At 63.9% G+C, this 19788-nt stretch overlaps 1 protein-coding gene across 3 annotated transcripts in view; it reads right to left on the reverse strand.

The window, feature by feature from the left end:
- Positions 1-19788, reverse strand: part of KCNQ1 (potassium voltage-gated channel subfamily Q member 1) — a 323026-nt gene that overhangs the window by 261468 nt on the left and 41770 nt on the right. For all 3 annotated transcript variants that reach the window (XM_032414587.1, XM_032414586.1, XM_032414588.1), the window contains exon 2: positions 12924-13014. In XM_032414587.1, coding sequence (XP_032270478.1) covers positions 12924-13014 — 91 coding nt within the window. The remainder of the gene's footprint in view (positions 1-12923; positions 13015-19788) is intronic.

Genomic DNA, 19788 nt, shown 5'->3' on the forward strand with positions numbered 1-19788 from the left:
GCATAAAACATAGGAAACACTTAGGTGTCTGACAAGAGATGCATGGGACCTTTGTCCTGGAAACTACGCAACATCCGGATGGAAACAAAGGATCTAAATAAAAGGGGAGTGTACAACGTCCGTGGTCCAGAAGATTCGATCTGGGCAGATCAATCCTCCCCCTGCTGATCTTGGGGTTCAGTGTCATCCCAAACAAAATCCCACCAAACTTCTTTGTAAAAACTGACAAGCAGCTTCTAAAATTTATACAGACATGCAAAGGACTTGGGATAATCAGAGCAACTCAAAAGAGAGGAACAAAGCTGGATGATTACCTGACTTCATTTCAAGCCTTCTTCTAAAGCTACCGTAATCAAGGTGGTGGTGTCCTGAACCCGTAGCCAGATTAGCAGGTGAGTGTATCAGAACAGTCCAAAAATAAGCCCATGTTCTCATAAGTTGACTTTTTAAAAAGGTGTCAATGTGGTTCCACGGGTCAAGGACACTCTTTTTAACAAGAGGCACCAGAACAATTGGACACTCACATATCAAATTATGAACCTCAAACCATAATTTACATGGTATAAAATGTTAACTCATGGACCTCAGTGCAAGCATCGAAACTACCAGAAGAAAATCTTAGTCATCACGTGTTTGGGAAAGATTTCTTAGACACGAAAAGCAAAAGAAAAGGGAAAAAAAGCAATAAATTGGAATTCATTAAAATGGAGAACTTTTAGTCTTTAGAAGACACTGTTCCATGAATGAGAAGGGCAACCATAGACAGGGGAGAAATATTTGTGACATACATCCATGTATCTACAATATGTAAAGAGCTTTTTACGACTTACTAATAAGACAAACAACTCCATTTTAAAATGGAAGATCGGAAAAGATACTTCACCTCAAAAGTTACAGGAAGGACAGTGGAGTGCATGAGAAGATCCTCAGCATCATCAGTCATTAGAGTCGAGATTAAAACACGAGACAGCACGACCCACTCACGTTGGTTAAACCAAGAGACTGACCACACCAGGCATAGGTGGGACCGTGGCAGCACTGGAAGCCCTCACGTGGCGGCGGGAACACAGAAGGAAAACCGCTTGCCTGTGTCCTCTAAAGCGTGTGGCCAGCCTATTCCCAGGTGTTTACCCAAGAAAAAGGACATACGAATCGGCACAAAGACTTGGACGCACATGTATCCGTAATGGCTCATGGCTGGAAACGACCTAGATGCTCATCAACACGTGGGCGATACGCAGATGGTGGGACGTCCGTGCGGCGAATTCGACGCAGCGGTAACAAAGAACGGGCTACTGACACACACAACTACCGGGACGAGCCTCCGAGAAATGATGCCAAGTGAAAGGAGCCAGACAGGAAGGCTCTAGAAAAGTCTAGAAAACACAAGCCAGTCTGTCCTGACTTCTGTCAGCACCCACCGGTGGGGTAGCTCCTGAGTGGGGACAGGTGGGAGGAGGTTACCCCCCAGGCAGGGGGACACTGTGGGGGATGATGGTGGTGTCTGCTATCCGGATGGTCTCATGGTGTCTACAAAGGTCAAAATTCACCAAACCGTGCACTTGAAATATGGCATCTGTCACGTGTCAATCACTCCTCAATATGCTGGTTTGCGTTAAGAGAGCAGCAGAGATAAACAGGCGGCTCAGCCTCTCGTGTGACCTGCTTGGCCACGAGGTCCTGCCTCGCGACCGGGACACCTGTGGTGGGTACAGACGACCCTCCCACCCGCCTCCCCCGCCCCCCTATCCCGCCACTGCACACCTGCCTGGACGAGGAGGCCGCTGTCCACCACCGTCCACCACCGTCCACCGCCGTCCACCGCTGTCCCCCCGGCCCGAGAACCTGGGCGCCGTATGTGCCCACCGCCCGCAGCCCCCGAGTCAGAGCCACCAATATCACTCGAGTTTCCCACATTCGGGATCTGAGGCCCAGGGAAGGTCAGTAACACGTGTAGGCCCCCTGGGCGGTCTCGGGGGGCCTGGACCCCGTCCGCCTCCTTCAGGCTCCCTGGCGGGGCCCCAGGTCTGGGGTTTTCGAGAGCCACGCCCGGGAGCAAGCCTCTCCCGGACCAGAAAAGCCTGCTGTCTCACTGCCACACTTTCTCAAGAGGGGGTGCTGCCACCCCTCGCCACCCCTCGCTGTCCGTCTACAGGGAACCAGTGATGGAGTCTTAGGACAGGGGCCTCTGAACACTGGGGAGAAGCTAGAAATTCTTACGAGCCCCCAGGATGAGCAGCGTTTCCCCATGTCCCAGAGCTACCGAGCGGCCTAACAGATGTCCTCATTTAAAAGGACATCACCTTGAACCCAAAATGAAGACAGAGACCCCGAGCGAGCGGGGATGTCGCGGGGAAAGTTCAGAGGATCCCACGGTGGGACCAAGCCTGGCTCCCCAGCTCCCCAGCTCCCCGGAAACAGCGAGGTTAGAGGGGCAGTGATGCAGCCCAGGCTTTCCAGCAAACGCCGGGTCCAGGGACTTCACGGGGTAGGCGACACCGAGAAACGAGTAACACACGGACCCCAGCCCGGGCCCCACCCCCGAGGGCCGCGGCTCTCGTCCCTGACCCTCCCCGGCCGGGTGTAGAGAGCGGCCCCCGAGAAGAGGCTCCAGGACAGCTCGAGAAATTGAAAACGAAGCAAAGACGCCCGCCCTTCCCCCAGGCCTCCCCACCGAACCCTGCTCTGAATGCACAAATTATTCTCAGCTCATCGTGCTCGGAAACTGACCAGATCATCGCCCGCCAGGAAAGGGGGCAGGCTGCGCCTCTCAGCACACACTTGACATTTTGTTCTCCTCCAGGCTTCCGTGCTGACAGTTTCTGGATTAAATGTGCAAATGGAACGCGGCCCCGAGGGGGTCTCGCTCCCCGCCGGCCCGAAGCGCCAGGGCTGAGTGTGTGCGCGGACACATGTATGCGCCTGAGCAAGCAGGCCACGTGAGTGTGTCCACCCGCGGGGGCCTCCACGTGCGCGTCCGAACGTGTGCCTACCTGTGTGTGACCGTGAGCGCCCGCGCGTGCCCGCCTCCCGGTCAGACCTCGGGGCCGCACCAGGGCCCGATCCGCTACTTCAACTACCCTCGACCTCGACCGAGCTGGGAAGGCAGAGCCACTGGGCACGGGCGCCCCAGCTCGGCTTTCGGCACGAGGAACTTTTCTCAGCCCAGTGGTGGTCAAATCCACCAGAAAGCGCCACCGTGGGCCTCGGGCTGGGGGTCCGTGCCTTGCAGCCACGAGCCCAGGGGAGGCCCGGAACTCGCCTTCCCAGGGGGCCGGTAGCCACAGACCGGGGAGGGCAGCATCACCCCCAATTCCCGTGAGCCTGAAGACGCTCAAAGGGCTTCTCGGGCCTCCTCCGAACGCATGGGTGCCCTCAAGCCCCAGGGCGCAGAAGGGGCTGACAGGTGGCACCCTGGGCTGGCCCCTGGTCAAGGCCATTTCCGCCCCGTTCTTAAGAAGGGCCGGCAGCAGCCCTGGGGTCACCTACAGCCCCCCTTCCCCTCGCCCCACCCAATCTGCCCAGCACACGATTTTATAACCAGAGAGCAGAAAAGAGCAGACTGGGAGCTGCTGCGCCCCAGCCCCGAGGTCAGTGCAATGGGGCGGGGGGCCAGGGGCCGGGCGCACGGCCGCGGCTCCTGACCCCGCAAAGCTGCACCGAGCCCCCGTCTTCCCGCCTGTGAAGTCGCACAATGACACACTGCAGTGGCCGCACAGCCGGGGCTCTGGTTTTCATTCTGTGTGACCTGGGGAGCAGAGAACGTGATTATAACCCGTCTGAATGCCGTACCCCGGGGCGATGACTCAGACACCTGCACGGGCCCATGGCCCCCGCCCGGCGACCCGCCGCCCGGGCAGCCCGCGCGTCCAGGCGGCGACAGCCGGCAGACACTGCCGCGCCGCACCCCACGGCCACGGGGGCCCTCCGGGCTCATCCTATTACCCCGGATGACTTCCCCAGGGCAGTCCCCCGCAGCCCCCCGCCGAGTGCCAGTGCCAGGCCCCGCCCGCGCCCGGCGACACACTGCCTGTTCAGCTCGGTCCCCGTTATGTTATGTCAGCTGTTACCCCGTGCTTAAAACAAGGCTCTCCAGCTGGCCGGGGTCAGATGTGAAAACAAGGCCCTCACAAAACCCGGCCCTCCAGCTACCCCGCGCCGGAGACCCCCACTGAATGTGGCACTTAATGACGAGTGTCTTTGCAGCCCTCGGGCCGAGCATAAAGGAAACACCTGTCCCACGGACGGCACCCTCTAATCCCGCTAAATCCCCGAATGGAGGAGCCTGCGGGGCCCACAGCAAGGGGCCCCCACCCCAGCGTCTGACTTTTGTCCTGGGCCTCGGGGAGACATTGACGACGAGTTTTGGCGGGCCAGGCAGGAGGGAAGACACAGGAGCTGGCCTGGGAGCACCTTCCCAGCAGAACCAGAGCACCGTGCGGGGAGCCAGCCCCGGGTGCAGCTGAAGGCGCCCCTCGTATGGGCGTCAGTTTCTAGGCGGGCAGGGGGCACTGTTTTCCTGCTGACACTGGAGGCTGAGCCGAGCCCCCCAGCCTGCCCAGAGCCAGGGGGGCCCCACGCATCCCCCCCACCCCCCTGCACCCCAACCCAGGGCGGCTCTGTGTCTGGTTACCAGCCTGGATCTGAATCATCACAATTTCTGGAAGGAGAAAAGAAGACAGTGGGGTACGGTGGGGAACATGAGGCCACCCAGACACCTGGCCACCCTGGGGAGAAAAGCCTGGAAACCAGGCACACACGTGCACCCAGGTGCCAGAAGAGGCGTGGGGCCCGCCCACCCTGCGTCTGGGCTGTCCCGGCTCCCAGGCTCTTCCCGCCCCAGCACTCATGCTCCCCGACAGGCAGGCCCGTCATTTCCACCCTCAGGGGCCAGTGGTCGGGGCAGACGGCCTCCTGGGGAGCAGGGGAGCAGGGTCAAACCGGCCGGCGGGGCCCAGGGCGGACGGACGGGGGTGCCGACTGGGGCTCGCACGGGGTCCCCCGTGAAGACGCTGGCGCACACCTCACATCCAGGGTTTGACAGCGTCGTGGGGACACAGTCAGGCCCAGACTCGGGCTCCTCGTAGGGCAGGAGAGGCCAATGTCCGCCAGGCCTGGCTGCTCGCGGGGCCCCAGGGCCTCCACTCGGACCCTGTGGAGTCGCCCCCCGACCCCGGGGACCCCGCAGGAGACACGTGCCCGCCGAGGGCCACCCCCCTTTCCCTCCAGTGGCACCCGTGGGGGACTTGGGGTGTGTTTCAGGGAAGTTTCAGACACTTGGGGCCGTTTCTGCGACCCCCTGCCCAAGCCCCACACTGCGTCCCGAGCAGACTTGATCGATAGGACAGTTCTGGAGACAGATAACGGGCCCGGCTGTGGGCCTCACAGAGGACGTCTTTGTTATAGAAAACGAGCCAGTGCAAGACCCTCCACACACAGGGCCCCGGTGTACGGGCAGAAGGTTCCGGTTACAGCGAGGACTCCTGCTTTCACAGTCCTCGGCTGAGTGCAGACCCCCGCATGAAGGAATGTCGGCTGTCCCCTCAGGGGCAGCTGCCTCCGGGCCAGGAACGCAGCCAGCCCAAACCCTGGAGCCCTCCCCAGGCCCGGGGGCCCAGGTGGGGTGGGAACTATGGCCCCTGGGGTGGGGATGGCCCACCGCTGCCCTGGGCCCCCCGAGCCTCGAACCCTCGGCTTCCTCCTACTCAGACATCCCGGGGGGCCAGGGCACGTTCCCCTTTCTAAAGCAGGCACAGCGGCTCTGGCCCCACAAAGCACAGGAGGAAGACCAGGAAGGAATGGCCAGGGCACCCGGGTCATGGAGATCAAAACCCATGACAACCCCACACGATGAGGAGACTACAATGCAGATGTGGGACCTGCAGCGAGCCCTGAGTGTGGACGGTGGTCAGATGGTGGGGTGGGGGGCAGGGAGGTGAAGCCCAGTGAGCAGGTGTGGAAGCATGGGGGCCCCTGCTTCGGGGGTCTTAGGGGTGGCTCAGGCCGATGCCCACCGTCACCGAGGGGCTGGGGGGTTCATTCTCGGGGGTCCCCACCCACCGTCATGGGGCTCTGGCGCACTGGCCAAGATCCCTAGAGGGCAACGGCTTCCAAGTTTGGTAAGAGGCCCCTAAGATGGTTCACAGACACATGCAGGGGTGCTGGGGCTTGACCCAGACTGAGGGGGAGCAGCCGGGGCACCCCCGCCCCCCAGCACAGGGGAGACAGCCCCACAGCACTGTCCAGGGCCCTCCTCCAGTGCCCTGGGCCCTCACGGCCACCTCTGTCCCCACCCCGTCCAGAGGCAGCGTCCCCGCGCCGTCACCCCGGGTCGGCACGGGTGGGGCTCAGGGCCTGTGCGCGGGAAGCTGAGCGGAGTCGCAGGCCACTCCGTACTGCAGGCCGCACAACGGGGACCCCAGGCTTGGCTTCCGGCCACACGGTGCCCCTCAGCCGGCCAGAACCCCTTGAAGAGAAATCCCCTGCCCTTCCTTATCTTACAGGCACAGAAACACCCACGACGTGGGTTGCCCCTGTTTGAGGCTCTTCTGCAGCTTTTAGAGTTTGTCCTGAGAGCTGCAAGCCTCTGGTCAACCCGAGGAGGCCGCCCAGGGTCAGCCGAGAGCCCCCAGCCTGCAGGGGGACGATCCGCACACCCAGCTGCGACCCGAGCAGGACGCGGGTGCAGAGCACGCAGACGCACACACACGGGGGCGTGCACGCCACCGCCTTCCCACCCTGCGGGGCCGGGGGTCAGTCCCTCCCCCCGCTGGGGTGCTGGACCCCCCCGGCAGGGCCCCGCAGGCTGCAGACATGAAGCCACGAAGCCCGTGTTCTGCCCCGGAGAGCCACGCCTCTGCACACCTACCCCTGCCACATAGTAGGTGTTTTACAAGTGCGCACGGAACGAGCACAGCGGACATCCCAGCCAGGGTGGGGGGTGGCGGTGGCCCCCATTCTAAGGCAGAACATCAGAGAAGAGCCCGGCAGCGGGACCCAAGCCTTCCCAGGTAGCTCCAGTGTGCCGGGGACAGAGACAAAGGAGCTCGAGGTTCCAAAGCAGGGACAGGAGGTCTTCCCGGAGGACCCTGGGGTCCAGCACAGGAAGCAGGGGACGCCACGGGGCTAGCAGAGAGGTGTCCTGGCAGACGGCGTGCCAGAGCGGACCTTTGCTGGATGCGGAAGGGGTTCGCCGCGCAGGGAGGGGAGGACGGAGTGGGAAGAGCGCTCTGGGTGGGAGGGAGCCCCCGAGAAAACAAGACCTCGGGGTTTGTTAGCGGAACACCGCGGCCACAAGGGACTTGAGTTCTGTGAGTCGCGCCCCCTCCGTGCGAGGGAAGGACACAGCAGAGGGGTGCACGCAGAAGCCTCCCCACCATGGGAGCTACGGGCCCTGAGGTCAGCCTCGCCGTCCCTGCTGGTGTGGGAAGGGTGTGCAGGGCTGAGGCTGGAAATGTGCGGGTCCGCGGGGGCTGGGGGCCCGGGGACAGAGCCTGGACCTTGTTCCAGGAAATGGGGACCCATCGAGGGCTGTCAAGGGGGCCGAGAGTCCTGGGGGGGGGGGGAGCCTGCCAGTGCAACTAGGAAACTGAGGGTCTCGGGGAAGCAGGGACCCCGGGGGGCAGGAGGGCCGGGTCACCGCGGCGGGCTGAGGGGGCCTCGGCAGCGAGGGAGGAAGCCGCGAGCGATGACCTCATCCCCCAGGCCTCCGGGCCGCGGCTCACGGGGTTTTTAACCACAGCATCGCGGGACAATTCCCTGGTATGCTCAGCACCAGAAGGCACGGAATACGCCGTGTTTGCGCTGTGCTTTCGGGAGCCCCTCTTTGTGTGGGGCTTGAGCAACTCCGAGGGAGAGACGGAACCCAGCCCCTCACCTGGGCCTGCCCGTCTCCCGCCACCCGCCCAGGGCCCGTTCTCGGGCCACGGGCACACGGACGCAGGCAGGAAGCACGCACGTGGCCGCGGGGACGCACCCGCACACGTGTGCACGCGGCCACACGCACAAGCAGACACACCAGGGCGCGCCCCACGCGCACACGTGGGCAACGGGCCATGCACTCACGCCCGCAGCGCGGTGGGAGCCCTCTGCCCGGGAAGCCGCAGACGAGGCTCAGGCCCCACGTGGGCCCGCTCACGGAGCCAGACCCGCAGCAGAGAGCCGATGCCTCCCAAAATGGCTTTTGCAGGCGCACCGAATCCGGCGGGTTCAGCAGAACGCTTAATCCCTCGGAGGCCGCCCCGGGACTCCCTTGCTCGGGCCAGATAACAGCTCTCGGCTCCGTAAACACGGAGCGTATGAAAGGAAAGGCAGAAATATGGGCTCTTTGGGAAAGCACAGCTCACAGTGACTTCTTTCCACCATTTACCCATCAGGCCACTCTCGGAGCCCCTCGCTCGGAGCCCACACTCGGCCCCTCCCGGGCTCCCAGCCGCGGTCTGGCTCCCGTCGCTCTGGGCCCCGGCCAGCGCCACCCGCATTCCGTGGACAGCAGCGCCACCTGGTGGCCCGCAGCACCGCTCCGTGCCCGCCCACGCCCAGGGCTGCCAACAGGGCTCCTTAGGCCCACTCCCCACACCCGCAGCGGGTCTCCCTCTGCCTGGGGTCTGACGCGTCCCCAGGAAGTCCCCCTGACTTCCCCGGGGGCCCTGTGCTTGCCCAGCCCACCCTGGAGGCTGTGAGCTGTAGGAGGGGTCCCTGCCTGGCCCGGCCACCCCGGGCCCTGCCCACCTCCCCTGCCCCCCCCCTTGGAGAAGCCCTCAGCATCTCTACAGATACATCCCACCCCGATCCCTTCTTCACCTTGCACTTCCTTCCTGACCCACCACGGAACATAATTCATATCTGGCCCTGGAGGCTGGGACCGGGGCGGCCTCATTCCCCGCCACTGCATCCCTAGTGCCCGCCACCCCCCAAGGCCAGGACTCTCCAGTGGCAGCCGGACCCAGCCAGCTCAAACCCCCCTCGAAGACCCGTCTCCATGCAGCCACTGAGCTGGGAAGTCCTTAGAAACCCAGCAAGGCCACTGGAGGGCGAAGTCTGAGGCTGTCCTGACCACCCCCTCTAATTTACTGGGGGGGAGGCGGAGCTGAGGCCTTGGGGGCTCCTGTGGGGGCAGCTCTGGGCAGGGGGCTCAAAGGCGGGGAGTCCAAATCCTGGAGACATCATGCTAGGCATGTGGGGTCATTGCAATTGCTGGGCGCCTGCCCTCGGGGAGTGTACAACAATGGAAAGCTATAAACCCACCCACAGAGCCCCCCACCCACCCCACTGCATGCCCAGACTGCTGGGAAAGAGCAGGTGTCCTGGGACAGAGGAATGGGGAACCCCCAGATGGCAGGTTCAGAAGCAGTGACAGCCAAGCTGAGACCTAGATCTAGACGAGAAGTCAGTCATGTGACACACTGAAAAAATAGGCCAAGAGCAGAGCACGTGCAAAGGCCCTGAGGCAGCAGGGAGTGTCCAAGGGTCACCAAACAGTGTGCTGGGATGGAGGGAGGGGAGGACAAAGTTATGGGGACAGGGCTGCCTGGAACGTGCAGCATTTGGGAGGCCCAGAGGGAGAGGCCAAGCTTATTACAACGGGGAGCTTGGGGAATGGTCAGATTTGTTTCAGAAAGTACTGCCCACCCCAACCAAAGAAGGCTGCCATGTGGAGAGGGCCCCTGGAGGGACAGGAGGTGGGGGGGGGGGGACAAGGGAGGCTGCACAGGGTCTCGGTCCTCCAAGGGGTGGAAGGAAGGTGAGACACAGCAGGAGTGGGCTGGCACACCCATCCTGGGTCCCAGAGGAAGGGGTAGGGGACCTGACCCGCACGCCTCTCCCCTCCCCAGCCCAAGCTGAGCCCCCATCCTCAGCTCGGGGAACTGTGCCTGTAGTTCAGACAGTGGCCACCAGGTGGCATGCGGGCCTCAGAAATGCTGTGACCACAGGCTGGCAGGATATCCCGGAGAGACGGAGGTGGGAAGGGGGTGGTCAGGATGGGGGGGGGGGGGGGGGGGGGGGGGGGGGGGGGGGGGGTCTGCTGGGATGGAGGGGATGTGGGGATGGAGAGGGTGGCCAGGATGAGGGGCAGCCGGGATGCTGGGGGGCTGCAGGAGGGCGGGGGGGTAGGGGGTCTGCCAGGATGCGACTGGAGCCCTCAGCTGCCTCCCTCAGCAGCTCTGGGCAGCACCAGGCCACGACGTCGACTATGAGCTCTGAATGCGAGAAGCCTGGTCTGGGAGGGAGGTGCTCCCGGCCAGGAGAGTGGAGGCCAGACCACACCAGGGTCTGCCCCCCCCCCCCCCCCGCCAGGGCTGCTGTGGGGGTAACCCCTCTGCTGGTCTGGTTTCCACGCCCAGCGCAGGGAACACACCCACCAACACATCGGGGTGCAGACCGTCTCTGCGAGGGTCCCGCCCGGCTGGGCCTGGGCGGCTTCGCCAGGCTCCGTCCCACCCTCCCAGCGGCACTTGCAGGCCCCGCCTGAGCCGCACAGGCATGTGGTCAGTCTCCACCGGAGCTCAGGACCCTCGGTGCACACAGCCCGCCGCATGCGGGGGTGCCCGGCTTGCCCTAAATCAACGCACAAACTCGATGTTGTCAGAGCTTCTTAAAGCCCAAAAGCGAAACTCCCAGGACCGAAGTAAGCCACTCAGGGGGGTCTCATGGGCTAACCTGTGTGCCCCCCAAACTCATATGTTCAAGTCCCAACCCCCAGCACCTCCGAATGGGACTGCATTTGGAGAGGGGGTAATTAAGGTAACGTGAGGTCACTGAAGTGGGGCCTGATGCTGTTGGATCCATGTCCTTGTAAGGGGAGACGCCGGAGGGCTCCTTCCCTCCACATGAGGACACCGCGCCGGCAGGGGGGTCCTGGCCCCTGATCTCTGGCCTCCGGGGCGGTGGGAGATAGATGCCCTTCGAGCCACACGGCTGTGCGGCTTGGCTACGGCCACCTCAGGACGCTCGCACAGGCGAGGGCCTGACGGGCCCGAGTCCCGGCCCTGGTCTGTCTCTGGGACCCTGTGCCCAGCAGCACTTCTGTCCAAGAGGAGGGTGCCCTGGAGTCCGGCCACTGCCCCCTGAAGCCTCGGCTTCCGGCAGGTAAGGGGCTTGGTGCCCTCGGACGTGCAGAGAGGAGAGGACTCGGCAGCAACTCGCACAGCAGACGTGCTCTGTGGGTTCCAGGCCGGGGCTCGGAGGGCCATGGGACAACCCGAAGCACCAGAGACCCCTCCCACATTCCCTGCTCCCCTCCCCCTCCCTGCAGCTCCTCCCCAGCCGGCTGGCGGGCGGAAGGACCATCCCCTCCCTGGGCAGCAGGTGCAGGCTGGAGAGAAGCATCACCCACCGCTCAGCGGCAGGGGAGACGGACTCCCTCCCCGGCCAGCACCAGGGCAGGGCTTTGGGGACATCCGTCTCTAGGATCTAGGATGGTGGCAGCTGACTCACTGCCCAATGCAGGAGCGGCCAGCCGTCTCCAGGACGCTGCAGCCCCCAGGGCCTCGGCGCGGGCCAGGCCAGCACCCATGGCGGCTTCCGTGGGTCCCGAGGACCCGAAGACCCGGAGGAGGAGAGCCATCACCCAAAGGCTCACCATCCTGCTTCTCGACGGGAAGCCTGTCCCTGCTTTTATAGAAAAAAGCACGATCTAGTAGGAGCACAGAAACGGTACCATGGGACAGTGAGCGGATCCACAGCCGGACACCTGCCGTCACCACCATCTCCAAGGACACAAGGAACAGCTGACAAAGTCAACACCTTCACATCGGACCCAAAGGGCACCCCCAACCAAGAGCACACGCACATGCCGCCAGGCCGGGGCTGCAGCGCGGGGAGCCCGCCCGCGCCCCCCTCCCCGTGAAGCCTGGCCTGCCCGGCAGCCGCTGCATCCACCACACTACCCCGCACTGAGCCCACATCTCCAGAAAACTGCGGACCAGAGGACCGACACCCCAGCAACGACCAAATGTCGTCAAACCACAGGCATACAGAGAACAGCCGTTAGCAACCATCAGTGGCTTTCCCGTACCTAGGGGAGGGGGGAGATGGAGGAGAGAAAGGGAGGGGGAGGGGGAGACAGAGAGAGGGAGGGGGAGAAGGGGGGAGGGAGGGAGGGACCTCCAGAAAACACGATGGAAGGGCGAGCGCCGTCTGTGGCGGCCGCCGGCAGGAAGGACCACCGTCACCAGCAATAACCTTCACATCACGAAAGCCTAAGGCCTCCCTGGCAAACAGACACCGTGATTGTGGACGGGAAGACCTCACCCCAGACAGACGTCATGTGCCCAGAGGCATCCGTTGGACGCCATCAGGTTTGTCCTGCAAGCTAGGCGGGCAGGGGATGCTGGTGGTCACTGGGAGGAGCAAACAAGCAAGGGCAGTCAGGCCATCAAGGCAGACATGCCCCCAGACAGGAGTCTCCAGGCAGATCCGTGTGCATCTGGACGTCTGGTTCACCACGACAATGGCACCTCGAGTCAGGGTGGACAGACACAGGTCCGTGGAAGGGGCCAACCAGGAGGCCCGGGCATTCTGGGGAGAGGCCGGGGGCCGGATGGGACAGACCAGGTCAGCAGTCACCCAGACCCAGGGCCACAGAGCAGGTTTGGCAAGCTCTGCCCACAGCTCCTCCTGTCCTCCTTTCCCAGCTCAGCTCAGAAGCCCCTTCCTCCAGGAAGCCCTCCCAGACCACCAGTCCCAGGCTCCTCTCATCACAGCCTCACTGTCATATCCTGGCAAATGTAGGAGTCAGGGTGGGGGTCCCCACACCTCCAATCTCCCATTGCCCACAGTGGCCGGTCAGTAGAGGGGACACCGGGACAGGGTCATCCTGCAGGCCGGAAAGGCCTGGAGCAGCTCACTCCACCCCACGGCCCACTCGCCCGGGGGAGACCAGAGCCCCAGCGGCCGGGACAGCCCCTCGAACTGCTACGTACCATCCAGAAGAGGGTCCCTGTGGCCAGGGCGACGTACTGCTCGATGGTGGACAGCACGCTGAAGATGAGGCAGACCAGGACGATGAGGAAGCTGCAGGGCAGGAGGACACGGTGGTCAGCTCCGGCAACGCAGGCCCAGGTCCGGCGGCCAGAGGGGCTCCCCGCCACCCCCCACCCCCGCGCCGTTGGACCAGGCCCCTTCCCTCCCCGAGTCTGAGAACTCGGAGCGCCACCAGAGCCCAGAACCCGAGGCGCAGGTGCACAGAGTGGGGCGCTGCCAGCCTGCCGTGGAGGCCGAGTTCTGACCCCCCGTGACCGTGGGACAGACCTTAAAGCCTGGCGCCAAGAAGCCATGCTTACAGGCCACGTGTGGTGCGGTTCCCTTAATGGGAAGCCACAGAGACAGAACAGGAAAAAGACCGGCGGTCACCAGGGGCCAGAGGCACGGAGGATGCCCCCCGCATCCCTGGATGTCACAGGGCCTGCCTGGGGGAGGGGCAAGTCTGGGGGAGTCACCCAGGGGGCTCCAGGGGCTCCAAGCATCCTCTCGGCAGGTCCTCAAAGACCAGACAGCAGGGAACACAGCGTGGTCGGGGACCCAGACCCCCAGCCCTCTCCCCACCCCGAGATCCTGCTGCTCCCGGGGACTTTCAGTCCACCCCCACCCCCACACACCCACCCTGTGCCCACCAAGAAGCCCCCTGCATCTCCCCCTGCCACCTCAGCCCCTTTCCACCCCCCACCCCTGCCCCAATTTCTCAGGCCACACCCTGCCCTCCAGCAGCTCTGGCCAAAACCTGCCACCAGCCCCTCCCTCCCCACACAGGCTGATCGGCTCCCCCTACAAAGCCAGATCCCAGCCGACCCCTCTCTGCAGCCTGCCCATCAGTCCCCACCCTGGGCCCCCACAGCCCACCCCACCAGCAGTCAGGTGAGCCTGACTCCCTGCATGGGAGTCCCCCATGACACCCATCCCCCAGGGGACACCACAGCGAGCCCAGAATACTCAGCTCCTCCCGCCCCTCTTGTGAGCATGCTCGGCCCTGCCTGCCCCAGGGCCTTTGCACCCGCTGCTGTCCCTGCCGCCCAGCCCTCCTGGGCACTCCTGAGACTGCATCAAGCCTCCTGGTCTTTGTGCCCGCACTGCCTCCTTCCGGGGACCGTGCACAGCCACGCCCTGTACTGCCTCCGCGCTGTGGACCCTCCGACTCGCTCGGGAGGGTGTCCGGTCCCGCTGGGCCTCCACCAAGGAGACCAGGACCCCAGCCCACAGTAAAGCAGTTTAACAGACATGGCCAAGCCTCCCTGCCAGACCCCACAGGGAGCCCTTTGTGGGGGTGAATGAGACGGGGCTTCAGTCTCACCGGGACATAGGTGAACGCCGATGGAGAGAGTGAGCACCCATCTGTGGCCGGATCACTCCTCGGGCACAGAGCTCACCTTCCACGGACTGTGAGGGCAAAGGGCCTTGCGTGCGCCGTGCCACATGGTCCTGAGCCGCACCCCAGAGGCCCTCTCGAGTCCCGCTACCTACTCATCCCGCTCCCAGCGGGCTTGCTCCCCGGCTCAGCCGAGGAAACAGAGCAGGTGCAACCACCCAGCCCCCTCCCGGATCTCTGGGTGCACACGGAGCCAAGGAAGCTCCCAGAGGAGACATGGTGCCCGCCCACAGCCCCTCCAAGGCCACGTGGCCCGGGCAGCGCCGTCTGCCTCAGTTTGCCCATCGACACAAGCCAGAGCCCTGGGCCACTCGCTCACAGGGCCACGGGAGGTAGAGCACCCGGACGTCCGAGCAGGGACCCCGGCACCGGGCCTGGGACGAGCACCAAGCGCTCGTGCCCTCTCCTCCGGAGCCTCTTCGTGACATCGGTGAGGGCACTGAGGGCCCCCCGAGAAGCCAGGGTGACCCCATCTCGAGGTCCTCACTGAGCCACACCTGCAAAGCCACGGAAGGTCCCACACGCACGGGAGCCGGGGCAGGACGCAGACCTCTCTGGGGGCCGTTCTCCAGCTGGCCCGCGGGCAACAGAACCGGCCACACCTGAGTCACGCGCCCACACCCCGCGCCTGTACGGCCCGCGGGCGAGAACCGTGAGGCCCGGGTCCGTGGGCGCCGCTGCCCAGGGCTTCCCGCACACCTGCCTCCCGGCTCCGCCACCAGGACAGGCCCGGGAAGCTCCGAGGTCTGGACTGCGTCCTGCCTCCTGACGCGGGGGGCGCCTGAAGGGGATCCACGGAGGCACCTCCGCCCGCTCGGGGTGTCATGCCGGGCCCCTGCTTCCGCCAGGCCGCGCCTCAGCCGGCCTCCTTGTCCCTGCCAGCGTCACGGAGACCCTGCGGCAGTGGATCACTGCCGAGCGGCAGCCCACCACCGACTGTCCGGTCAGTACGAGCTCAGCCACGAGGCAGAAGGCTGTAGCTCGCCAGGAGCGCGTCAGGCAGGAGCACCGAGGCCCCGCAGGAGGGCACCACGTACCCAGCACCGGGACGTCGCGGCTGGGGAGCGGGCTGTCCAGGGGCCCCTCTGCCCACCGCCCAGGGCCTGCCTCAAGAAGCACGGGGAGCCCAGAGGTGGGGGCACCATCGGGAGGGAAGCAGCCCCTCCTGTGCTCAGGCCCCAGCCGGCCCCCTGAGGGGACGTCAGGATGGGTGTCCTCACCCCAAGCCCCCGGTCAGAGGTTCCAGGGAGACCCCCACACAGCCGGAGGCTCCGGGCCCTGGGGGTGGGAGCCAGCAGGGGCCGGGTAAGGGGTTGGGAAACAGCGGGGGCCCGGGGGGGGGGGGTGAGGTGGGAGCCAGCAGGGGCCGGGGCCCTTCCCTGGGAAGCCACTCCTGGGGCTGCTGCAGAGTATTTTCCCTGGAGGGTCGGGGAACGGTTGGCGCACAGCCACACAAGTTGCTTCCCCAGCCCGGCTGTATCCCGAAGCCTCCAGAGTTCATCAAGTATTTTAACATGTGCTGCTAGTTTCGGAAAGAATCATTCAACAATGGGGCACCCGGGTGGCTCAGTCGTTAAGCGTCTGCCTTCGGCTCAGGTCATGATCCCAGGGTCCTGGGATCGAGCCCCGCATCGGGCTCCCCACTCAACGGGAAGCCTGCTTCTCCCCCGTCTCTTCCCCCTGCTTATGTGCTCTCACTTACTCTCTCAAATAAATAAAATCTTAAAAAAAACAAATCAGGGCGCCTGGGTGGCTCAGTTGGTTAAGCGACTGCCTTCGGCTCAGGTCATGATCCTGGAGTCCCGGGATCGAGTCCCGCATCGGGCTCCCTGCTCGGCAGGGAGTCTGCTTCTCCCTCTGACCTTCCCCCTTCTCATGTGCTCTCTCTCTCTCTCTCTCTCTCTCACTCTCTCAAATAAATGAATAAATAAAAAATCTTTAAAAAAAAAAAAAAAAAAAAAAAAAACCAAATCATTCCACAAAGTGTGCGTCTGTCTACTCCACCCTGTCCTGGGTGGGCCTCGGGGCCTCTGAGATGCTGAGACAGGGCCCTGACCTCGAGGGGCTCACGGCACGGGGTGCCTGATGCCCCCGTCCGGCCTCTGCAGGGCTGAGACCGCCCCTCCAACCCAGCCCTCAGCCACAGACCCCAAGAGCTGGCAGACTGCAGCTCAGGAAGAGGAGGGACCCGACCCATTTTCTGGGTCAAGGTGCAGGAGCTGGGCTGGGGGGGACAAAGGACGCCAACCCCCCAGAGGCCATGCTGGCCCCCAGCGTGGTGGCAGCTCCGTGCCCCGAGGGACAATGCCCTGCTTGTGCTGCTGGCCAGGGGCTGGGGCCACGAGCGCCAGCCCGGAGGGACATCCTGAATGTTATCGGTCATCACGGTAGTACCCGCGGGGGCCAGGTGCCCTGGGAACAGGAAAGAATGCAGGAGGCGCACCAGGGCCCTGGTCCAAGACAGCAGGGGGGCCCTCCGGGGCGCGGGGACCGCAGCCCTCCCCTGGTGCCCGGACCCCTCAGGAAGCACTGTGGAGCCTGGTGAGGTTTTCCCACCTGCCGGGAGGCACCTTTCCACCCCAGATATTTCCCAGGGAAGTTTGGGATCCTTCATGCGAACCCCACACACAGCACACACAAAGCGTGGGCAGCTCCCGGTGTCCTCGGGGCCCCCAACACCAAAGAACGTGGCCCTCAGGTTACCCCGGGGTTTAAGCTGAAATTCCAGGATGCTGAAATGTAGCCGCAGGCCATGGAGGATGTGAACCATGCTGGATCGGGAGGCTTAGTTTACTGAGTGTATAAGGATTGTGTGAGTGCCTGAGTCCTTTCGGCCCAGGAAAAGGTTATGTGTAAAGGGAGGAGTCTCAGATGCTGACCGAACCAGACGCAGAAGGACAAATCCCGTGTGATCCACTCACACGGGGTCCCTGGAGTTCCCCAGATTCACGGGGACAGAGAGTGGACAGTGGGTGCCGGGGCCGGGGGAGGGAGGGGGTCGGTGTCTCATGAGGATGGAGTTTCCATTTGGGAAGATGGAAAGTTCTGGAGGCAGACGGTGGGGATGGCTGCACAACAGTGCGAATGTGCACTTGACGTAGCTAAGATGATAAATTTTATGCGTATTTTACCACAATTTAAAATTTTTTCAGAAGTAAAGGGGTTTGTAGGCAGCGGTGGACAGCTGCCTGAGTTTCAGGCAGGCTGTAGGAGGGCAGAGCGAGGTTCAGAGGCCCGCCCACCTGGGAGGGGACCTTCGCAGGCACAGAAACAAAGGGCTGTCACAGCGACCTCAAGCCCAAGGTTGGACGGGGTTTGGAGCGTGGGATTCAACAGATTCGGTACTGACGTCCAAACCGTATCGGAAGGGCTTCTCTCTGTATAAAAGTCGCCCTGGAAGAAAGGTTCCAAAGACCCCCCCCCGCCCCGACAAATGAAGGGCAGGCCACGGGGTGGCCTCAGGTCCTGCAGAGCTATCCCCGGGGTGGGGGGCAACCCTGCCCAGCAGGGAGGCCGAGGTCCTCTTGCTGGCCCAGCCCGTGCCCGGCGCTGCTTCCTGTAAGCCCCGTGCGGCAGGGGTCCCAGCACCCCACGTGAGGAGGGGCCGCCTGGGGCGAGGTGCCATGGGTTCTCCAGGGGCTCCAGGCCAAGCAGCTGGCCCTCTATCCCGGGCGGCCCTGGAGTGTGGAGGAAGGTCACAGCCACTGATGGGGACACCGAGACCGCTGAGCCAGCCGGAGTATGTCCAGGCCACAGGCACTGTGAGCCCGAGCTGCCAACCCCGGGACCCCCCGCAGCCCCAGGCCAAGACAACCTCTCCCCTGGGCTTGGCGCTCAGTGCCACGGTCCCCCGGGCAGGAATACCACGCTGTGCATGGATGCTGTGAGGACAAGCATGGTGGGGGGTCATCCTGGGCAGGGAGGGCTGGGGCGATGGCGGCTGTGTCCTTGTCCAGCTGTTGGGGCCCCAGGTGTCCCTGGGCTGGTAGCCGCACTGCCTGGTCTCTGCCTCCATGGTCACATGGCCCCTCCTCTTATGAGGACAACCGTCACCACCTGTCACCGCACGTAGGGCCCCCAGGAATCCAGGGTCACCTCTGCCCCTCTAGATGCTGAACCCCACCCCGCCTGCAAAGATGCTGTCTCTGTATGAGGTTGGTATCAGTTTTTAAAATATAATTCAAAATACATTCAGAAGCTCCTTTTCATCTTTTCCTTTCTCGTCACTGAACTGTGTCTAAGACCCCCTCTCCAGATGAAATCGGTCGCAGGAGTCAGGACGTGCACACGTCTCCTCGAGGTCCCCGTTCCGCATGCTGCGCCGTCCAGACCCCATCACGTCAGGGAGACAAACGAGCGGGAGAGACGGAGGACACCCCCAGGTGAGCCCCGGCCGTCTCCCCTCCGCCTGCTGGCTGGCTGCCACACCCCAGCATCCCCGAGCCCTCCTGGCACCTGCCTGGGCCATGGACCCTGCTCCACCCCACAGACCACTGACCGCCTGCTGCCCCCTGCTGCCTCCCCGACTGAGAAAGGGGCTCCCAGGCGGGGTCCCATCTGCCGGTTTCCCTCTGCAGGCCCGGCACACCAATGTTTGTTAAACAACCAACTGAATGCACCTTTAGGCTCAACTCAGGAGCTCAGTGAATAGAATTCTCAGTGTTGCCTCTTCCATGCAGGCCTCCAGAGTGTATCAAGAAGTGAGATCCTTGTGCTCCGTTCTTCCCCTCCTCGGCCCGCCCCCACGGGCCTTCCAATGGCCCCGGGCACAGCTCTGGAGGCAGCTCTCCGCACGCACACACCCTAGGCTGCACACCAATGGCAGAAAAGAGCCTGGGGGCGGCCGGGGGGCCTCCCAGCTGCGGGGGGTGCACATGGTGGCAGCGGCGTGGGCAGGAGACCCGGGGGGGCCTGAGGGCGTGGTCCCGGGGAGGGCCTGCCCCGGATGCGGCCACGGGGGACGCTGAGCCAGCCCGGCGCCCACGCCTCCAGCCCTCGCCCTCTCAGAGCCTGACATGAAGGCCAGCGAGGCCACCAGCCGGGCAGTGAGGCAGAGGGATCCAAGCACACGGTCTCCTGCGGGCCTCTCCCCGGAGCCCGGGACGGCTGGCATGCACGGACGGGGTCACGCTCTCCTGGGAAGGCCTGTGACGGCTCCCTGGATGTCCAAAGACAGAGACGCTGTCCCCCTTGGGACAAACGGACAAGAGGGGTGCTCACCCCGACAGCCATGCTCGGACAGCCTTGGCCCCTAGGTGCAGAAATGGGGGGCCCCCTGGCTGGAGGCACTTCAGGCCTCCCTTGGCCGATCGCCCAACAGCGCACCGCAGCCCCAAGCGGCGGCCAGTGGGAGACAGGGCTGCCCCAGTGCCGGCTGCGATCGGTCCGGACAGCCCTGCCCGGGGTCCCCTCACTCTGCACACCCT

Source organism: Phoca vitulina, unplaced genomic scaffold, assembly GCF_004348235.1.
Source record: "Phoca vitulina isolate PV1807 unplaced genomic scaffold, GSC_HSeal_1.0 scaffold16, whole genome shotgun sequence".
Lineage (NCBI taxonomy): Eukaryota > Metazoa > Chordata > Mammalia > Carnivora > Phocidae > Phoca > Phoca vitulina.